The 20,751-nt window shown below is 49.8% G+C and overlaps 1 protein-coding gene across 1 annotated transcript; it reads left to right on the forward strand.

Annotated features, from left to right (window-relative positions):
• Positions 1–226: 226 nt before the first annotated feature.
• On the forward strand, positions 227–20,385 carry LOC122370081. Its single transcript, XM_043345344.1, has 3 exons — positions 227–654; positions 18,828–18,929; positions 19,292–20,385. Exons 1-3 carry the CDS (start codon positions 320–322, stop codon positions 19,416–19,418), a joined length of 564 nt encoding a protein of 187 aa, XP_043201279.1. The 5' UTR covers positions 227–319; the 3' UTR covers positions 19,419–20,385.
• Positions 20,386–20,751: the final 366 nt, after the last annotated feature.

A 20,751-nucleotide genomic window follows, 5' to 3' on the forward strand; every position in this document is an offset into this window, starting at 1 on the left:
CTCCCCTCCCCTCCCCGCCCCTGCACGTAGTAGCTGTCACCAGCCTGAGCCGTCACCAGCTCTCTGCGTCAGTGGCGCTCCCAGCCTGCTCCTCCCCCCGGCTCTGTCTCCCCGTGTCCGGGTGCTCCCCCCGCCTCCGTCCCTGAGCGCGCCGCTGCCGGTGGCAGCTGGTCAGCTGACTGCGGCGCCGCCGACAGCTGGCGGAGCGCGCCACGAGCCCGCAGTCCGCGGCGCGAATGGCGAGAGCGAGTGTGGGTCGGCCCGGTACTCCGCCCCACAGCGACCCCCGCCAGCGCGCCCCACGCCCGACACAGCCGAAATGTCCACCAAAGAGGCCATGAAGATCCTGCGCACGTGCCGAGAGATGCTGGCTCGCTCCAACTCTTCAGAGCACGCCAGCCCGGTGTTGTTCCGCGCCTGCCTGTGTTCGCACGGCTGGCTGGCAGCCTGCACACCAATCCCGGCCACCAACCAGCGTATGGTGCACCGCGAGGGGGACGAGGGGGGCACCACGGCCAGTCCGCTGACCGGCGGGCCGCTGGTGCCGCTCAGCGCCGTGCTGGTGCTGCTCTGTGTTGGTGTAGTGGTGCTGGTGTACGCCTACAGACAGCAGGCGAGACGACGTCGCAGCGAGTCGGTGGACCCGCGAGACAGGTATGTAACAGAGGGGGAGGGGCTGGGGAGGCAGCGAACCGTGATACCGGCGGATGGGGAGATGGGGGGGGGGGGGGCGTGGCGTGGGAACTACTGGCCTGGCGTCGCCGACTTCCGGAATGAAATTGAAATAACTAGGTATTTTGATACGGATTACGAACCTGGTCATAAACCCATAGAAAGTTGAGTTCCTTTGTTGCTATGCGGTGTTTGTACCAGGCAGAACCCATGCTGATGTATCTTGTTACCATGGGGTCGCAGCTGCATGGCCAGCCAACCAAATCACGACTCTGCTACATGGTGTCTGGCTTGCTCCACCCATGAGTGACTCACATCGGAGACCTTTATGGTATCGCAGATCCCCGGGCATTGAGTGTTGCACTCTTCCAGCTCCTGACACGGTGATTTTCCTTTTGTCTCAATTTGACTGTTTTGGTATTATCTTTGGGTTTACCCAATCTGAGGCAGCACGGCTTATTTTATGGTAACGTTCCAACATATCAGGGCTCATGAACCGCTAATGGGCGTAAGTTTGTTTTGGAAGACACGTCAGCAATGGTAAATAGTGGTCGATTCGATCAGGTATTGTGGCAATTTGTACTCGATGTCCATCGGACTTTTCAACCACCAGTGTCGTCCTTTGTCGTCCACGACGTCCTTTGAAGAATGACTCCTTTGAAGTATTTTCATGCGTCGATGACCGATGTAATCTAGGCATCCGTCGATCCTACACTTTGATCATATTCACCAACTAGACACATCGACATATTACGGCCTCAGTTAGGTTTACAAAGGTGTTCCGCTGCAGCGTTCAAAGCACACCAATTAATATTACCGTCACGGGTCCGGTGAAAAACAATGTCGATCGAATTAGAGGAGCACTCTTATGTGCAGGACGACTGGAGGGTTATACTTACATACACGAGAAATGATGAAACGATTGGTGAACTACCATCGTTTATTAACTTGATGGCCGTCTCCTCGTCACATGATCCTTCCAACCAGTTATTGGTTATATGATACACTCATCCTACCGTCTGCTTCGTTACAAACAATGCTGAGAATCATTCGAAAAGTACGCATCGTGCGGCCTGGAGTCTTCTGCCAGAATGGCTCTTGTCTGCACGAATCGCCTGCTGCGCAGGCAGCGTACCCGTGCTGTATTCGCGATCGTCCTCCGCTTATATAAGCCATGGCATGTGACATTGTCCCGGCTACACCTGCCAAAGGACAAACCGGATCCATTCTGGATCTAAATCTGGTCAACTGCATCGCGCGACAGTTGTATTTCTGGCACATCCACTAGCGCAGCTATTATATTCTCACCATGCTACGAACGAACGGATTTAACGTTAAAAGAAAACTTACCTAACCGAAATGTCTGTCCAACACGCACTATACATTCGATAGGAAAATGGCCACTTTCCTCCTGAAGTGGGCACCAAATGACTTTGGAAAAGGTAGCATCCGGGATGGCGCGCTGTGGCTACTGCGATATGGCGATAGAATCAGCTGATCTTTCAATAAAGCCCGGATGTGCTTGGTAAAGCACATGGTGAGTACCATTGTTATTGATAGTCAATCCGCAAACATTGCGATTGTTGTGAACGAAGAAACGTGAATATCAAACGACGACGAGTATCGTGGCATAGATCGAAAATGGCTCGAAATGGGATCGGTTGCTAGGAAATCGAAATGGCCACTTATCCCTTTCCGATAAGATATTCGCAGCTGATAAACCTGTTTTGAGCACACCATGTACCTGTTTGAATAGCGCTGGGGACGTACCGGTACCTATATCGATCTGTTCAAAAGTAGCAGCTTACTCCGATTTTTTTGTGATGGTCGCGGCCTGCTCGTTTCAGTATAATTGGCTCATGCCGTCACCAGTTATCAAAGGTACATTTCCGGCTCCTAGCACGTTCTTGGATCTGTTGTTTGTTGTCCCTACCATTCCGCTTTAGATAGCTGTCACCGTTTTTAGGGGTGGCCCGCCTTGGCTGCCTTCGCACCGGTTGCCCTTGACGTGCGCGCTGAGCCTTTCCGGGGTTACTTCAGACCAGTGCTATGTGCCCCCGCGATAGCACGGTTTATAGTGAATCTAAGTCATCAGCAGTGTAGCGTGGCTCCTCACGTAAATTCTGTGGGTGCTTTGCATCATGCCACTTTTCGACGTTGTGACTGTATTTTGTGTTTATCTCGGCGTTTTTCTTCTAAATTTAGAAATGAAGATTAAAGTCTGTTTCATTGAACCATAGCAGACTGAAGGCTGATGGACTCTGGAGCCGAATATGGTTTATTAGGTGCATTTCGCTTATTTATTGGTAGCTTTCTTGTCGATGTTAATTTTATTTCAATATTTGTGAGGAATTCAATTCAATTTTGTATTAGTCGTAACTAAGTATTTAGCGATTTTATGTACATCGCGAAAGTATTTCAGGAAAGCACGTCTTTCATGTGGTAATATGAAATATAACGTTTTTATATAATAGTGCTCCGTGATCCGTCGACCATTAAGCCACGATGTCACAACTGCCTGTTCAGAATTTTAGCCCCATGTCTCATCCCAATGAGGTGTGACTCCAAATAGTTACCTCTCTGACTGACCCAAATATCACCGTCGTCATCCCGTATCAGAACTGAGTGTGAACGGACGTCATTCATCAGACGGCCTGACTACCGATCGCCGTGACGTGGTGTCACTGCCTATCTGATACGGGCCGCAGGAAGTTGAAGACCACCGCGGGGGTCTCCTCGCTGACGGTACAAAGTGTGAGGAGCGTAATCATGAGGTGCCGGAAAACAGGTCTGCACGTGGGTGACACTTATTGGCTGGGAATGCTTGTGATATCGATGATGAGTTTTCCCTCGGATATCTATCTGTGCGAAAGGTCCTGACGACAGCTGAGATGTATGCTGCTGCTTATTAGAGTCGTAGATGTCATGAAAATATTCCACTTTTAACATAGGATTTGAACTAAGACAGCAGTTTGGGGGCTTAAGGTTACTACTTTCTACCATCACAATCGTAAATCGCGAAGAATACAAATGCGCAGAAAACAATATTTATGCCTCGCAATGGTGCGTAAGTGAGTACTGCTGAAAATGTTATCGCAGAAACTTAATGAGATACATTTCCGAGCTTTGCGTACAAGTGAACGGGCATAGGCGCGGGAGCCGGGGGGGCAGTGGGGGCAGCTTGCCCCCCCCAGCTCTGGGGCCGTGGGGGCGGTGCCCCCACAGCTTTGAGACGGAATACCACACTGTTTTTGCAAATGTTTTCTTTTTTTGTTGAAAAAGCCGAGGGGTGAAAAATAAGTGGCCTAAAACCGGTGAGAAAACTAGATTTGGGGGTACCCTAGGTTAATCTCTATTATGGTGTGCCCCCCCCAGCCGGAAAGTAGTTCCCGCGCCCCTGTGAACGGGATATATAAAAGAAGCTGAAATCCGTATTTGCCCTGCGGTACAGTATACCTCCAGGCGCTCGATGCTGCTGCCATCTGGCGGTAATAATATAAGTGTATTTGTTTTATTGTAGCTAGATGTCAGCAGGGTCGAACGCCTGAAGGTATGCTGTACCGCAGGGCACACAGGGCTTTCAGTTACGGGATTCGTGCGATGCGGGCAGTAAAACGAACGCAGTTAACTCATGAAAGCACCATATGAGCCATAAATATTTAATGTTAAGTACCTAAGAGGTGTAATAATGGACCCCGTACTGGTTTTCTACATACCAACGGGTAATAAATGTGCCGCCAATTCGTACACTCGCACAAGACCTATGCAGCTCGGTTTTAGTACGTACCTTTTTGATATCTAGCTTGGTTGAATGACGGTGGCCGCTGTATCTGAATACGGTTGATAAGTCAGTTGAAGTGAGTTCGCTCTTCTGTACCTATATTGCCCTCAATTCGACCTTACTTGGGGTGATGAGAATTAAATTACTTATCAATGCACGACTGTTGCATCAAGGTATAAAATATTTAATATGCTTATCATGTTACAGTCGTACGTCGATTACATTGTACGTTGCAATGTTGGTGTAGTGGAATGCGTTTCACGTTCGGCGAAACACATTGCGTGGTTTCTGGCAAAGTCGATTGGTACCAGGGCAGGATGGCTTACCTGTTACCTCAATAGATGGATTATTTTTCATGCTATCCACAGTAGGTAGATAGCGCTGATTGTGGCACCAACGTCATTCGACTGACACCAAAACAACTTTTGACCAATCACTATCCTATAGTGCCCGTTCACACCACAATAATCCAGGAAACAGGGCGCTTTTCCTTCGGCGCCGTAAACTTCCGAAACAGTCCCACACGGCCGACCGAGCCGAGTTCATTGAACCTTACTTCGCATCACTGGTAATGACGTCACAGAGGGTAACATTTGCGCCGCCCGGCCGCCGGCAGTGCTGCGGCTGGCGGCGCCGGCTGTGGCCCTGGGGGGATGGGGGGGGGGGCTGAGAGGGGGCTTGGCACACCTCGGGGGCTCGGCTCTCGAAGGTCACCCCTCGGCCGCAGCGGAGACCATGCACCGTTACTCGCCTTAACCAGATACTTTGAGGGATGGCTTGTCGTACTCTAACTGCCGAGAAGTTGAATTTCAATGCACCGTCCCGTTACGCCCCCGTAAGCGTATACGGCGAGAGGCGTACCAGCGCATGGATAATACGCGTAGTTGCCATTCAATGCAATGTTGGACAGCCTTGGACGCCGCTGTTGAACACGTGAGTCTTCACGTGAGTGAGGGGCCGGTAGGGGCGGAACTGGTAGGGGTCGGGGTCACATGGTCTAATGTAGGGGAGCTGAGGGGCCGGCCAGGGACCTCAGTCTGCCGGCTCGATGGAGATTGGCTACTGATGTGGCCGTGATGATATGTAATGGGGCCGACACGCTATAATCCATCTCTGCCAGATGTCTGCTCTCCGACTCAGTCACTCGGACGGGCATCAAGGGCGTTACAATTCGATTACGGCAGACCGCCATCTCACGCCACGGTGAATGCCTCGCTTTGGCGTCGTGTGCCTTACACGCCACCTTCGCGCCTCTGTGAGCGCTCAGTCGTTTGAAAACACACGGCATGTCATGTCGGGAAACCAACTTCCGGGCGGTGAAACTGGGCAGCAAAAACGCTCAGCTGCATCTGTCCGTGAGATCGAATTATCACGGGTTCTCCAATCTCCCAGGTGCCGTCTCTCGGTTGAAAACTTTAATCCCGACGTGTTCAGACAAATAATATTGTTTTCCATGCGGCTGCGGTGTCTGGTGTTACCAAAGCTACACACGTGGAGTATGTTATGCGATTGCAATGGCGTGCGGTTGCAATGTTGTGCGATTTCAGTGGCGTGGCATATAATCCGACTCGGCCGGGGCTGTTTCTGAGAGCACGCCCTAAGTCGGCAGTCTTGCCTTTGCGGTTTTCCATTGTTTTGGGCTCTGCATTGCTGCCCTGTCTGATTGCATTCATGCCGCCACGGAGTGCGGCACTCCCACGGAAATTGGTCGGATCTGGCGGGTACCAAGGGGGAGATTGGGTCAGCTTTTGGCTTTGGTACCGGAGCGTAGGATCCTTTCCGCGGAGAGGAGCCAGGTAACTAGCTATCTGTAACTGTTATGGTTCCACTTCGAAAAATTGTAGCTTGAAATATTTCTTACGTCTTCCAGTTCATGTTCTCAACTTACAGGATCATTGTAATTATTCCAGTCTCTAGTTCAGGCGAAACCCTGTTGTCTTGCATTCTCCAATAGCTCCAAGCTCAGATTTAACCCTCGCCCCGTTGGGGGGGGGGGGGGGCATTTTGGCCCCCCTGTGGTTTTTCCTGAATAGCAAGAAAACGGCGGCGCGCAGCGCCGCCAAATTTTTAGTACCTTCCCGGGCATCAATTTGACACCTTCACACCAAATTTCAAGTCTTAGGTCACCTTAGGTCAGGAGTTATTGAGGTCAAACTGAGGTCATGTTCGAGCAAAAATGAGCAAAAAACATGCAATCTTGAAACGCTCACCAAATCTACAGTTATCAAGCAATTTCAAAGTTCTTTATATGGTCTAGTAGACAAAAAGCGGCGCTACAAAACTGCCATCTCGGATTTTCAAAATTTTTGGTTTTTGACCAAAAAAATCAAAAAATTGATTTTTTTAGAAAAACTTTGAAAAAATCCAAAATTGTTCCGAATTTCGAACAAACCGGAATATATGTGATAGTCCCAGCGCTCTTCTATATACATACCAAATTTCAGATCGATATCTCGTTTTTTGGCCAAGTTATAGCGAAAAAACTGTTCAAAAATGATGACGTCAAATTTTTGAACTCAATTTTTAGCGATTCTAGACCACGTACGGCAAAACAAAGACCACCATTGAACTCCCCGTGACGAGCTGCATCGATTCGATACCCATTTTATGCAAAAATATTAACTTTGAAATTTGACCTAATTTGACCTGACCTTGACCTGACCTTGACCTGACCTTGACCAAAACGTGATCTAAGCTGGCCCCAAAGGCTGCCTGACCCATATAATCGCATTTGTCATGTAAAATGGACCATAAAACATGTATCACACGACACTTTCATATTGTGACCCCCCCGTGACCTGACCTCTGTGACCTGACCTGGTATCAGTGACCTTAAATAGCAAAATATGTGTTTGAAGAACATTTCCCCATCGATGATTTTCAATGAAATGCATTTTACTCGATTTTACAACGCATTTCTTGAAGTGCCTGTAAACGGTGAAAATTGGACCTTTGACCTGACCTGTGACGTCATCGGTTTGACCTAGGTCAATAAAATTGGGTCACAAGGTAGTTCCCCGTTGGGGCTATCCAACGCCGTTTACCGCTTGTCGCTATGTTGCGTGGTTCTCGAGATCTTAGGGGGGGGGGCAAAATGCCCCCCCCCAACCGGGCGCGCTGCTCGGCAGAGCCCAACGGGGCGCGGGTTAAGAGATTAAAGCAATGTGTTATGTTACCAGCGTGCGGGCTGCATGCTCCTGTAGGATGATAGCTTCGAAAGTGTTCTTGTGGCTCTCTGTACCATTTTTTTCACCGGTGGTTGCAGAGTTCTTACTAAAGAAGAAGTGGGTTGAGAAGGCTCATGTTGCACGTGCACAAGGGAACACAGGTGCGCATTGAATCGGTGCGAAGACCAGTAGGTTAATGATATTCTGCACGCGCACAGAAAGTCTCACGTGCTAGGTGCGAACTCTTTCCCTCGCGCCAATTCGCCCATAAAACCGTTAGTATGCGCCCACGTGTAGGCGCCTCTGTAATGCAGATCGACACCCTTGCATCAGATGCCGCTCGATGCTAAATACCGCCAGCGCTAGCGCGGTGGCGCCAGTGGCGTGCATGTTACCGGGAATCAATGTCGGCCTCTCTCCGCTGGGCGCTGGAGATGTAACCGCGGCGCTGGAGATGTAGGTAGGCGCCGGCGCTGGGCGCTGGAGATATAGGTAGGCGCCGGCGCTGGGCGCTGGAGATGTAGCGGCGGCGCTGGAGATGTAGCAGCGGCGCTGGAGATATAGCGGCGGCGCTGGAGATATAGCGGCGGCGCTGGAGATGTAACGGCGGCGCTGGAGATGTAGCGGCGGCGCTGGAGATGTAGCGGCGGCGCTGGAGATGTAGCGGCGGCGCTGGAGATGTAGCGGCGGCGCTGGAGATGTAGGTAGGCGCCGGCGCTGGGCGCTGGAGATGTAGGTAAGCGCTAGCTCTGGGCACTGGAGAAGTAGGCAGGCCCAATAGCTCTGGGCCGCGCTGAGAGGGACGGTCGGACACATAGATTGCATCATCGGCGTTTGGAGAGATCTTCGCACCGTACGCCGCCCTGTACGGAGAGAGGGGAGCGAGAGGAGAGAGGAGGGGAGGGGGTGTAGAGAGCTGGTGCGAACGGGCGAGAGTGGTGAATGGGCACTGGGCAGGGAATGATTATTACCTCAGTCTCAGTAGCTAGATGCGGGTAAGAAGCGTGGCTTTGGTCTATGCTATTCCTCGGGGACAAAAAATCAGTGTGTTTTAGCCTGTGATTAAATGTTTCCCGTTGTTTGTGTCTACCCTGCATGGCTTTGTTATACATGGGAGAGCAGTCCATCACTTCTACGGCTCTAGTTAAACTGTGAATAACTACTAACTAGAACGTCTGAACCATTTGGACCCCTGTAACCATGCAGTCCGGGTGCCCCTGAAATCCACGGCCACTATCGCCATTTATAACTTAACCCGATTACGGACGAAAACAGCTCTGGTTCACAAGCCCTGAGCTGATAGAGGCGCTGTTATCATCTCACCAGGACCCGCATACCTCCCGGGCCCGCACCTGCTGATCTCCTCGCATTGTGTACCGATCAGATGTGGCGGGTTTAGTACCCGGTGTCTCGGTCAGATTTGAGACTGTCTGGGGCTGGGAGCTGTTTAAAAGACAAACTGCAGCTGCGGCTAGTCAGCCTTTATCGTGTCTCATTAGACTGGTCCGGCTAGACTTCTAGCTTGGAGTCCTATTGCATAACGAAGCTAGGGTTTTTTTATGCAAATTTGATATGAAGTGCGAAGGTTTGTCCTGGATTGGTGCTAAGCGAGGATAAAATGGGATTATCATTGTTTCAGGGACATTGTGCTTATGTTTTTAGTTATCAAGTCGCTATCTTTTATTCCTTCGCAGTTCAATAACCGTCTTTGACGTACTGGGGAAATATAATGACGGATTAGTTATGTAATGAAAATGTGAAATGGCTCCAACGGTTTTATAGGTAATCTCACTTATACAAAATTCAAAACGGTTTTTGCACAGGCTGGCACGGATTCACAGAGATCTTATTATGTAATGCGCCGCATTAACTCATTAGGAAGCCCCAAAAGTGTGCTAAAGGAAACTGTGATCCCGCCTCGATGAAACACGGTTAGACGTGCAACTGCAGTGTGCATGCATGCTGTTTTATGCGCCTATCATCATGACGTGAATCCACGGCGGAGTTTTTAAAGAAGATTGAAATGTTGCAGGCGTAAGAATGTTCTAGTTTCCGGTGCTTGCTACTGCACCCTGTTTCACGAAAGCAACTACACTATTTTAGTTTAAACCAACAAAATATTTCTCACCACTGTGATGTTACATTTTTGATTTTCATTTTCATGTCCTGTTTGGATTGGATTCGAGTCCACGTGTCCCTGCAGCAAATTCCTAGTGTTCCGCTGGTGTGGTGTCAATCTACGAGTTCCAAGGTCGCCGCCATAGTGTTTTCGTCGTATTCTGCCGCTCCTGGGATATTGTTGTGACTCGTGGCCAAACCGATTAACCGCCGGAAGCGGCCATAACAAGGAGGACTATTTAGTTTGTACTTATTTATCCAAGCTCCTCTTTTACTCTTAAGTCACCTTCTCTGCTAGCCGCACCATCGGCTCAGGAGTGGAAAATTACTGGCGTACAGACGTTGCAAATGGCATCAATTGCTCTACTTCAAGCGGCATTGCAAGTAATCTGGGCTTGTGTTAGATAACCTAGACTCTGCTGTTAGGTAACCTGACTTTCGGAAGTTGGATTAAGTTTACCTCGCAGCAAAGTTCACGTTTTCTCCAGCATGCTGGATGAAATTCTAGCGTGCATAATTTCCAAGTTGCTTGGAAACTGAATGTAATTACCAAGCTCATTGCTATGCCACCTGTTCCTAGTTCCAAGCCTACAAAGAACTCACGACGCGGAAGCAAGTCGGATTCCACAAACTTCCGTGGGATCATTTCCCTTGCTAGGATTGATCGCGTTTCAGTGCTCGCAACCACGACCGCATGCATATCTACCCACACACAGACAGTCAGTCGCATGAGAACAGACAGAGCAAGAGAGGGAGGGGAATAGAGGGAGAGACGGACCGACATTCGAGCCCACGTGCACACGCGGATGGGTGTTGAGCTGAGTCGTACTGAGTTGTGAACTGTGTTGAGCTGAGCCGGGAGAGCTCGAAGGGTTGACTGGGGGGGGATGGGGAGCACGTAGGTTGAGCTGGGAGTGCTCACATTGTGAGCCGCCAGAAGAACTCACATTATGAGCCAGGAGAGCATCGAGGGTGAACCGCCACAGCCCTGACCGAGAGCTGCGGCAGCCCTCAGGGTTAGCCTCAGGGCCACAGCTGAGCCATGGGACCAAAGCCAACGTCCGGAACACGGGATAATTTCATGGAGCGGAACAGAGGAGAAACCATTAGCTTCCGGCATCCCTACTATAACTGATGCCTTGCTGTTTTTATAACTGGCTTTTTAGTGATCTGGTCAAGCGTGATACCTCTCAAGACTGCTTCTCGAATTTGAATAGCATCCGTCTCCCAGATATAACTATCAAAACTAAAACCAAAAGCCCCCACTTCTCTCATACAGCACGACCGGCCAGCCCTGCCACATTGCGACACCAGTAGGCCTCAGCTGTGCAATGTTCGTTAGCACTGGAGAGTCTGTCCGGGTCGGGCTCCGTCCCTCCCGACGCTGGTCTTTGGGCGAGGTGTGCCAAAGATAGCCCAGTCACCCCGCTAACCAACTGGGAACGTGACTGGTATGACCTGGCGCCGGTGAGCGGGTGTCCGCAGTTCGTGGCCAGTCTGTTTGTTTGGCAACCGTTATCTAGTAGTGAAGCCTGGTGGCGCTTCCACTTACCTACCAGGTCAGGAAGAAGGCGACAGAGAGGATGTAGGCATAGGTATGTGTAAATTAATGCGTAACATTCGGCTGTAAGAATTCCTTTTTATTTGTTTTGACGCTTGTTATAGCTGAGTCACCACGACAGAGTTAGTTACGCAGCTCCGTGGTCGTTCCTTCTGACCTTGCTAACCTTAAACGCCGAACGAACAGGCGACTTTTCTAATCCGGTCCTTAATCTGAACGACCACAGTTGTTTGGGGGCGTCTGTTGCGTCACTGCAGTATGCTATCTAGTATCTTTTTCGCCGTAAACCTTTGGAATGTCAACCAGACATGGTGACTGGGACAAGTTCTTTGGTCGTTTTGTCGTGTAACGATAACTTGTGTGTTGTTAAGTTGTCTGTACGGATCAAAACATAACTCAAGACCACCTGTTCGCATACCAAACGTTAAAAGTACTTTATTAAAGTTGGTTCATGCGGCCAAAAATTGCCCATCGACTAGTATTTCACACATCATCGATTCCAAATTGTACTCTTTATTAGACATGCAAAAATAATCATTTTCGCTGCTATCGCTGCGAAAATGCATTGGTGACGTGCCTGGTTTCCCTGCGAAATCAGCTCACACCTTTGCATTCAGTGGTTCTACGCAGTAGGCAAAGCGTCCTGTTTCGTTTATCGGGGACGTGAGGGTCCGACCGCCCCGGTGACATGTTTTGACCGGGCCCGGACATGTCCTTGAGTTATGCACCAGACGGGTGCATCCGCGGGGCTCGACCAGGTCCCGTTACTCGCCGCTCTAATCTGAACCGTCCCCACCGTCGACTTTAGTCACATGAGCCCTATCTATTCCCGCGGTGATATATTCCAGTGACAGCCGAACTCATGGCACGTGATGCAAATTTGATAATCAGAGGACACTTAAGTGTCAGTTGAGAAACCTCTCTGGGAATAACTGAACCGCCATAAATGGCTTGGCTTGGAATGGCATACGGCGGTGCAGAGATGTCATGAATGTTCTGCGGTCGGATGCTGCTGCAATGGCGGTCCTGCAGGGACCGTTAGGTGGAAGTGAAATCTCTCACCGAGGACGAACATACGGTCTATTTTGAGACCGGTCTCTGAACGGCTGGCCTTGGATGGAGGGTCCGTTCGGCCAATCATGTGACACGGCGGGGGTAGGTTCGGTTAATCACGCGACACGGCGAGGGTCCGTTCGTCATCTTTCTAATGCGCCGGGGAAGCTGTTCTCTCGCGCTGCCAGGCCAGGTAGCGCGCTCTGCTCAGTCGGCTAAAAGCCCTGATCCCAGCTTAACTATTTGTACTTGACCTTATTCTCTGCTTCAGCTTTGGTTTTCAATAATCGCCTAGTCCGAGATCTTGAAAGCTGCATCCAGTTTCAAAAGGGCATAATTACCTAATTATCCGATGTTTGCCAACCGCTTTATACTTGTTTGTATTTTATCGCTTGTTTTCACTAAGATACATGCCTTATTGGTATACCATGCAGGTTACTATCTTAACCCGCGCCCCGCTGGGGGGGGGGGGGCAGAATCTGCCCCCCTCCCCCTTTTCGCCAATAACTTCTAAACGCGTTACGCCAGCGACGTCAAACTTTCAGTACCTCATCATACATCAATTTGACACGTTCCCTGAAAATTTGAGCGAAATCCGTCGGAAATTTTTGAGAAAATGACGTTTTAGTGACGTCATGTTCGCCATTTTCGCCTAAAAAATGGCAAAATTTCAAACGCCGCTAACATCTTCATTGTTAAAGGAATCAAAACGTAACAAAAAAGTTTAGGTATACGTGATTCTACTTTGTCTATCAAATGGCTATCTCGGTTTTTTGAAAATTTTTGATTTTGGTCAATTTTTTTTCTTCAAAAAACTGACTTTTTTGGGAAAATATTTATAAAATCCAAAATTTTGAGTATCGAAAAAAACCCGGAATATATGTCAAAGTAGTGGTCTATGTGGTTCAAAAATGTGGAAGTTATTCAAAATTTTATGACGTCACGACACACAAAAATTTTGAAAAATGATTTTTTTGGAAGTTCTAGACCTCGTACGGAAACAAAAATAGCACCATTCGATTCGCCGTGAAAAACTGCATCAGATAGACACCTTTTTTTGGCCTTAACAACCAACTTCAAAATTTGACCTCACTTGACCTGACCTTGACCTGACTTCGACCTGAAATTCATCCAGAGGTGGTCCATATCACTTATTGAGTGTGCCTATTGAATTCTATGAGTAAAATGACCCATAAAACATGTGTCGCACATGCCCTTTTCTATATTTTGTTTTTGGTGACCTGACATGACCTGACCTGACCTTGACCTTGACCTTTGAATGACATTGTATGCAACGAATATTGTCTTGGTAGTCTAAGAACACGTTATGGGCAATCAGTCTCAGTCCATTCTTCGGCAACTACGGTGCAAGGCCGATACTGTAGAAACTTGCATCTTGTACCTACCCTTGACCTGACCTTGACCTGACCTCTGACCTACTTAAGCAAAAAAATTTGGGCTCTTAAGATCCGCCTTGTTGAGAGCTTTCGATTGCCGTTTTCCCCGTCTTTCTACGACCATCGGTTCGGAAGTAAGACAGGGGGCAGAATCTGCCCCCCCCCCCCAGCAGGGCGCGTATGGCTGAATAGCCCAGCGGGGCGCGGGCTATGCTTCTCTCCCCTTCCTCAATCGCTTGCCAAACCCCTGCCGACCAATCCTTGCCAAAAGTGTCCTCTGCCAATGATATGTTATGTAACTATTGGCGAGCCGATTATCGCAATCCGTGCCTAGGCATCTGTGCTTTAACAGGGCTGTTCCATTCCAGATACGAGAGAAAAATTGGCATGACTGCCGGGCTCGTGGCTCGTATAAAAATTACTTTGCTTGCGCCTCGCACTCTCCATGAGTACATACATTTATGTGGTGGGTAGTGGGTACTGCAAATTCGATGGGCCTCCCCTTCCGTCTCCGATATGATCAACAATGACAGTAATGATGTAAGCCCTATTCTCCCTCTAAACATCGTCACTCGATACATCTGCTCTTATCCAGTCCAGTCCAGTCCGGCGCTGAAGCCGATGTCGTAATCCTCGTCTGGGGATGTCGGTTATCGTTATCTCGTGCGGCGATCATCCAGTTCGTCATCCGGCCGAGACGCCCGTCCTCCCTCTGACTGGTCTGCAGTAATTGCAGAGGGGCTGTTCATCAGCAGACTGTGCGCAGACCCCCCTGATCCTCCTTGCATCCCCCCCCTCGGGTAACCTTCACCCCTCCTCTGCCCGTCCTTTGTGCGCCAGTGGCCGGTCAAAGCCTCCGTTGCGGCCAGTCCGTGCCTGTTGCTAAGTGGCCCCCGCGGGGCAGTTTTACTCGACTGCACACACCCAGTCGTCTCAAGGCCTCCCGTGCCATTCGGTCCACTCGTGATAGGGGGCCGCCGCGCCAGTTTTGCGGTTAGACATCACCGGGTGCGGGTTGGTCACTGAGCGCCGCCCGACCACGGCTGTCGCATGGAGTTAGCGAGGAGGAAGGAAGAATGGTAGAGGGCTGCCTGCAGAAAAGGAGCCGATTTCTGTCCGGGGATCTGACCATATTTGGTGTTCTTCGTCACTGCTGGGTTTAGGGCGTCACGTCCTGCAAATAAATGGGTTTGAACTACCGCAATGCTTATCAAAAGCAAATGGGAGATCAATATCGAATAGAAAACACACAGAGCTGTTCTGTTAGCCTGTCTCTACGTAGGTAGTGAGAACCGGGCTTGTATGGGAGAGTGGTCAGTGCATTAAACTTTACTCTCTGCGAGTGGTCTCTGCGGGAGGTGTACTGGGTGTCTGCAGTTTGACCTTAGAGGGGGACCGCTCGTCTGGGGGATTTTCCTACTTAGTTCTGGTATGCAGTGGGCGGGGCGGGCTAGGCTAGCCTTCTTGCTGGGAGTCCGTCTGGTTTGCCTTTGACTGCTGTTTGCCGGGAATTGGCACCTCTGGTGTGCCGGGGGTCAGGAGTTTGCACTTCTGCAGTCTGCAGGTGGGACGCCCGTGTAGCGCCGTCACGGCTGTGCGTGTGCAGCGTGGCGATGCCGATATCCTGTGCCGCTGCAGCCTGTGAAGACCCTCAGTCACAGCTATCCAGGTCAGGGGCACACGCATCAGAACAGGACAGGCTCGGTGGACACCCAAAGGGGATTTGGGTCAGCCGCAGACCAATTTGAAGGCAACCATTCAGTAGGGCCAGTATTTTCCTGAAAGTAGGTACTGCTTCAACAGCGCATTTTTTGAAAACTGGTCCGATTCTGCATACCTATAGTTTTCAAATGCATGCACATTGCACATTGCACATGTACAAACAGTGCTCGTTGAAAGCGTCCGGTTAGCTTAACCCGAAACTGACGGGAAACAAGCACCGCTTTGCTGTTTATTTGTGGTTGTAATGTGGTGGGTAATGCTGGCGTTGCTTTATCCTCTTACAGCAGACAGAAAAACACGTCTGTGGTCGATGACTCAAGTCATGTTTGTTTTGTGATAATAGGTACCCTTGATGCAGGGAAGTAAAGGATAACAAGTACCTAATTATGAACTTTCTATTTTTGTGCCGCCCTCCAATGCACCGACCCTTATCCTAGGCATACCAGACACCGGTTGCCAACAAAGCGCACGGTGGTTCATGGTAACCCTCTTTCCTGTGCACATGATGTCAAACAATATGTTTATCGGCACGATATACCCCGCCAACTGCGCAGGGCAGTGTCTCGTGGAAGTTCCAGGCTTCCCGGCGGCCTATTATCATACACTGACGTGGTATCATCGCGTCACGGCTGTGTTACGCGCGGTTCTTATTAGATCAACGCTGACATCACGAACTCCGCGGAACAATGCTCACGGCTTACGGGACATGCAACGCTGTGACGCTCGGAGTGTTTGTGTCATTCATACATAGTTTCCGGCTTCTGATGAAACCCAAATTAGCTGTCGATCAATCACGATAACTTCGACATAATGCTGGCAACTCGTCAAACATTATGTTTCTGTTTAGGCACAGCGCCATTCGATGAAACTCTTTTGACCTCTGAAGTCTGACTTACCAATAACATCGAATTCCTGTCGTGAATCGGTGCCGTTTGAAATACTGTACGAACGTAATTGATATGTACCTGCTTAACCCTATTAGTGGCAGGGGGGGGGGGGTTGTTTTTATCCACCCCTCAGGTTTTTCGGGAATATCTCCGAAACCGCTGAAGCTACGATGCTGAAATTTTCTGACTTTTCCTAAAACTAAATTGAGCACATTCCCTGAAAATTTCAAGTTCATAACTTTACCAGGGGCGGCTCCAGAGCACTGGGAATTGGGGGGTCCTATTCGTGAAGCGAGTCATTTGGGCGAAGATCACGATGCTGCACCAGTTTTACGAACAGTGAATAAAAGGTATCATGTGATAACATATACAGTTATTGTGCATCCTCTTTTGACACGTTTTTGCTATAATAGGCGGATCCAGGCGTCCAAAAAGGGGGGTTATGTTTTACCTCCCAACATAGGTGCCCTGACACCGCCTATGCATTACCAATACAATTGTAGTCGTTCTCTCATAAGAAAAATGTAACATAACAAGACCATTACCACCCTTTTTAGAAACAGTACCAACAAAAACCTTATTTACTATACTTTTTGTGTACCCCCAATCTCAATGATATGTATCCGCCTATGATTTTTGAAAATGCATAGGTACTTTTAGGATCCATGTGAATTCCTGGTTCATGCTCTATCGATCGGCAAAAGTTGCGTTAAGATTGGTTCAGAAACCTGGCCGTGATAAACAGTCTAAAATGTATCTGCGATTTGCCCGTTTTTACCCCCCTCTACCCCCCCCTATTGATATTTTTTATTTTTTATTTTTTAGAAATGTAGATCACGTTGAGCGAAATCGAATGCCGTTTGAATTTTGAAAATCGGCCCGTTAGATCTCGAGATATCAAGGGGGGGTCGTAAACAGCCCCCCCCCTGCCACTAATAGGGGGTAGCCAGGAGCCTGCCACTAATAGGGTTAACCATGAAGCAACCCTCGTCCTTCGTCAGCACTGCTCAGTTGTGCCTATGGCTTCGTCGAATACAATGCCCCACGAAGGCTTTCGTATAAAGAAAACTGACGGCAAGGAAAGCGATGCATTGCCGTGCCAAGTTATAAATTATTGCACTGCGCTTGTGTATGACATGAGTTGAAGAAATGCTATATTGTTGCTGTTGGGTTAACGGCGGGTGGGGGACAGACTAGCTGAACTCGACTAATATCGCCCCTCTCCTGACCGAGTCTTTTTCCTATTTCCCCAGCCGTAGGACCCCTCCCCTACCCGTTCCAGTTCCGTTTTCGCGTATGTTGTGCCGTTTGACGCTGAGATTGTCCCCAAATTCGGCTTGCGTACCGCTCCTTACCGCTCCTTTTCACCCACTGCAACTGCGGTTTGGATGGTTTGGATCACGTGCACTCATCGCACTACCAAACATCCATTTACTTTGTTCGCTGATATTACATCACTTCTTTATGCATGACAGAGTGTACGGAATGACCTGCCACTCACATGTGTGTTCAATGTTCATGGAGTAGTGCAGTCATCGCTCAGCACACTGCACCTCCCCAGCATTCCGTTGGTAAATTAGAACGTACCGACTGGTGGGTAGCTGTTACTCAGCGCTGCTCCAGTGTAGGACCTATGGGAATACCACCCATCCGCACACTGATCATAGGCACCTGCCCACTGACCTCCGCCATTTGACCTATTATCTGACCCCTGTTATTTGACCTCTGACCTGACCCCATCATCTGACCTCTGACCTGACCATTATCCAACCTTTGACCTGACCGTCATCTGGCCTCAGGCCTGACCCTGACCTGAGTTCAGTCATTTGACCTTTGACCTGACCTCTGCAGTCTAACCTCTTGCCGACATCTAGCCTCTGGTCACCGATATCCAGTCGCTTGACCTCTGACCCACGGGGCTCGACATCTGGCAACCGTGACCTGACCTAAAACATAGATGTTTGATTCGTCCCCACACCTAACCGTTGCGTCATATCGCTCCTGACACTGGGAATGGTTACGTGGCATTTGACAAGGTCAGTGACCTTGCGCCATTTCACATACATATCACATATGCAGATACCATCCACAGGGGATAATAACTCACACCGTGCTACATTTCTGACCCTTTCCTCCTCTCCCCTTGCGTATACCAGCTATGCCTACAGTGACGAAGCGATAGTTTACCCGCGTCCTCCATTTGTGACCTCTCTCTCCCTCTCTCCAACAGTGAGGAAGTAGAGGAGGAGGCCCGCCCGTGCCGAGCTCCCCGTGCTCTGTTTCTAACCCTCTCCCCCTCTCTCTATTCCAGTGAGGAAGTTGAGTGCTGAGCTCCCCGTGCTCTGTTTCTAACCCTCTCCCCCTCTCTCTTTCAGTGAGGAAGTTGAGGAGGCGGCCCGCCCGTGCCGAGCTCCCCGTACTCTATTTCTAACCCTCTCCCCCCTCTCTCTCTCTCTCTCTCTGTTCCAGTGAGGAAGTTGAGGAGGCGGCCCGCCCGTGCCGAGCTCCCCCTCCGGCTCCCCCGGTGGTGGCCCTGCGCGCACCGCTGCCCGGACGACATCACTTGCACAGGTAGGCGTGGTGAAGTGTCAAAGGTGTATGTTAGGTTGGCGTCAGTGTGATTATCGGTATTCACATATCAGAAGGAGGGTACTTGACCATGTTCTTAGGTGATGACAGGACAGGTACTGCACTAAGTGACTCATGGCAGTATACCTACTACCTACCTCTTTTTTTATCCATACCCAACCTTGTGTGATACATAGCACGTTTTTTATGTTTGTTCCTAAGCATAAGACACGTTGCAAAATTATCATATTTTAATTGCCCATATCTATAAACTATTGAAAAAAGCACTGCCAAATAAACTCTCTGTGTAGACTTCTGTCGATAGGTATAGATATCTAACCCCTCCCCGTCCTGTTCTGCCGCAGGACGTACGACCCGCCGCCCGCCTACCTCTCTGTGATCGCCGAGGAGCCCCCCTCATACGAGACGGCCTGCAGCGACGAGCAGCTCGACAAACTCGGCCACACGACAATATCCAACGGTGTCTCATGAGGGGAGGGGGCCGAGCTGCGGGAGGGGAGGGGCTCCGGCCTGCCCGGGGGCGTGGCCCCGCAACGTGCAATGGTCAATGTGCAAGATGCGAGGCAGTATGTGAGCTTGGTGAGATGAGGTTAGCTGTAAATACTGTAGAAGTGAGAGGGAGTGAGAGGGAGACACGGACCCATGCATAAAGTGCTCACTCAGTCGTGGTGTAAAGTTCGCTCTGCCCGATTCTCATGTAATGACGTCATGTCGTAATGACGTCATGTCGCTATGACGGTACCGTGAGTTTCAGTGATATGTGACACATCTGATGACGTCATAGGAGCATATCGCTGACTGAGGGGCGGCTCTGAAATGTCGTCTCTGCTCAAACCGTCCTGTGCGCGTCCGCTCGCAGAGTTACCGCCGCTGAATTTCCACGTTCCAGTGAGACATAGTCTGTGGTATTCGGCAGCGGAGTCGGCTAGCAATACTTGAGCGTTGAGAGAGGCGATAGTCTGAACTGTAAAATGCTGCCAGCAAGTCATGAGATGTGACCTCAGCTTTCGGATGTGCCGACTTTGATTGCGTGCGAAGTGGACAGTTGTTCCATTTCGAGACGCATACAAGTGTTAAAACTGTGACTCCTAGTGCGCATGCTCGTCATTTCCACAGGCTGTTGGTTTGTGACTTGTAGGAAGTTTGAGAACTTGCGACGTGTAAAAGTGAATCACCTGAGCTTGCCTATGATCCCGCATCGGGGGACGCTGTTTGTTCAGCTGTGCATTCCGCGTGTGTTTGTGTGATACTTGTGACGCAATTCCAGAATGTTTGTTTATTTGTGACATCGGGTCAACTCCGTGATGTGTTTTGTGCAACTCCCGTAATGGAGGTAGGTCTATGCCGGAATGTGTGCGTTTTATACTGAACGCATTGCGCTGTACGATTGCTCATGTAATCATTGTCCATTTGCTTCATAAAACATAACCATGGAGAAGTGTTTTCGTGGAGTTGTGATCTGTAGAGCTGACTCATCACCCAAAGACCATAATCGGAAGGCATTGGAGCAAGCAGTGGCTCAACATTGCCCCAGAGTTTGCATCTCGCCGCAGAGATGACAGCACTATCGCAGACAGAGCTGGTAGCGCTCACAGCCAGACAAGCATGGTATCCAGTGTAGATGGCGACAGCGCAAGGCTCGCCCAGGCAGGGTTATACCGTCCACACAGACTCCCGCAGGACACGGGAAGGCGCTCAACTGCTCAGTGCTCAGTGCACCCACACTCTACAGTCAACAGCTCGTCGGGTCGGAGATTTGCACCTCTGCAGTTGCCAGTCGTCTAGTGGACTATCGACATTAGTT

Source organism: Amphibalanus amphitrite, unplaced genomic scaffold, assembly GCF_019059575.1.
Source record: "Amphibalanus amphitrite isolate SeventyFive unplaced genomic scaffold, NRLGWU_Aamphi_draft 001095F_arrow, whole genome shotgun sequence".
Lineage (NCBI taxonomy): Eukaryota > Metazoa > Arthropoda > Thecostraca > Balanomorpha > Balanidae > Amphibalanus > Amphibalanus amphitrite.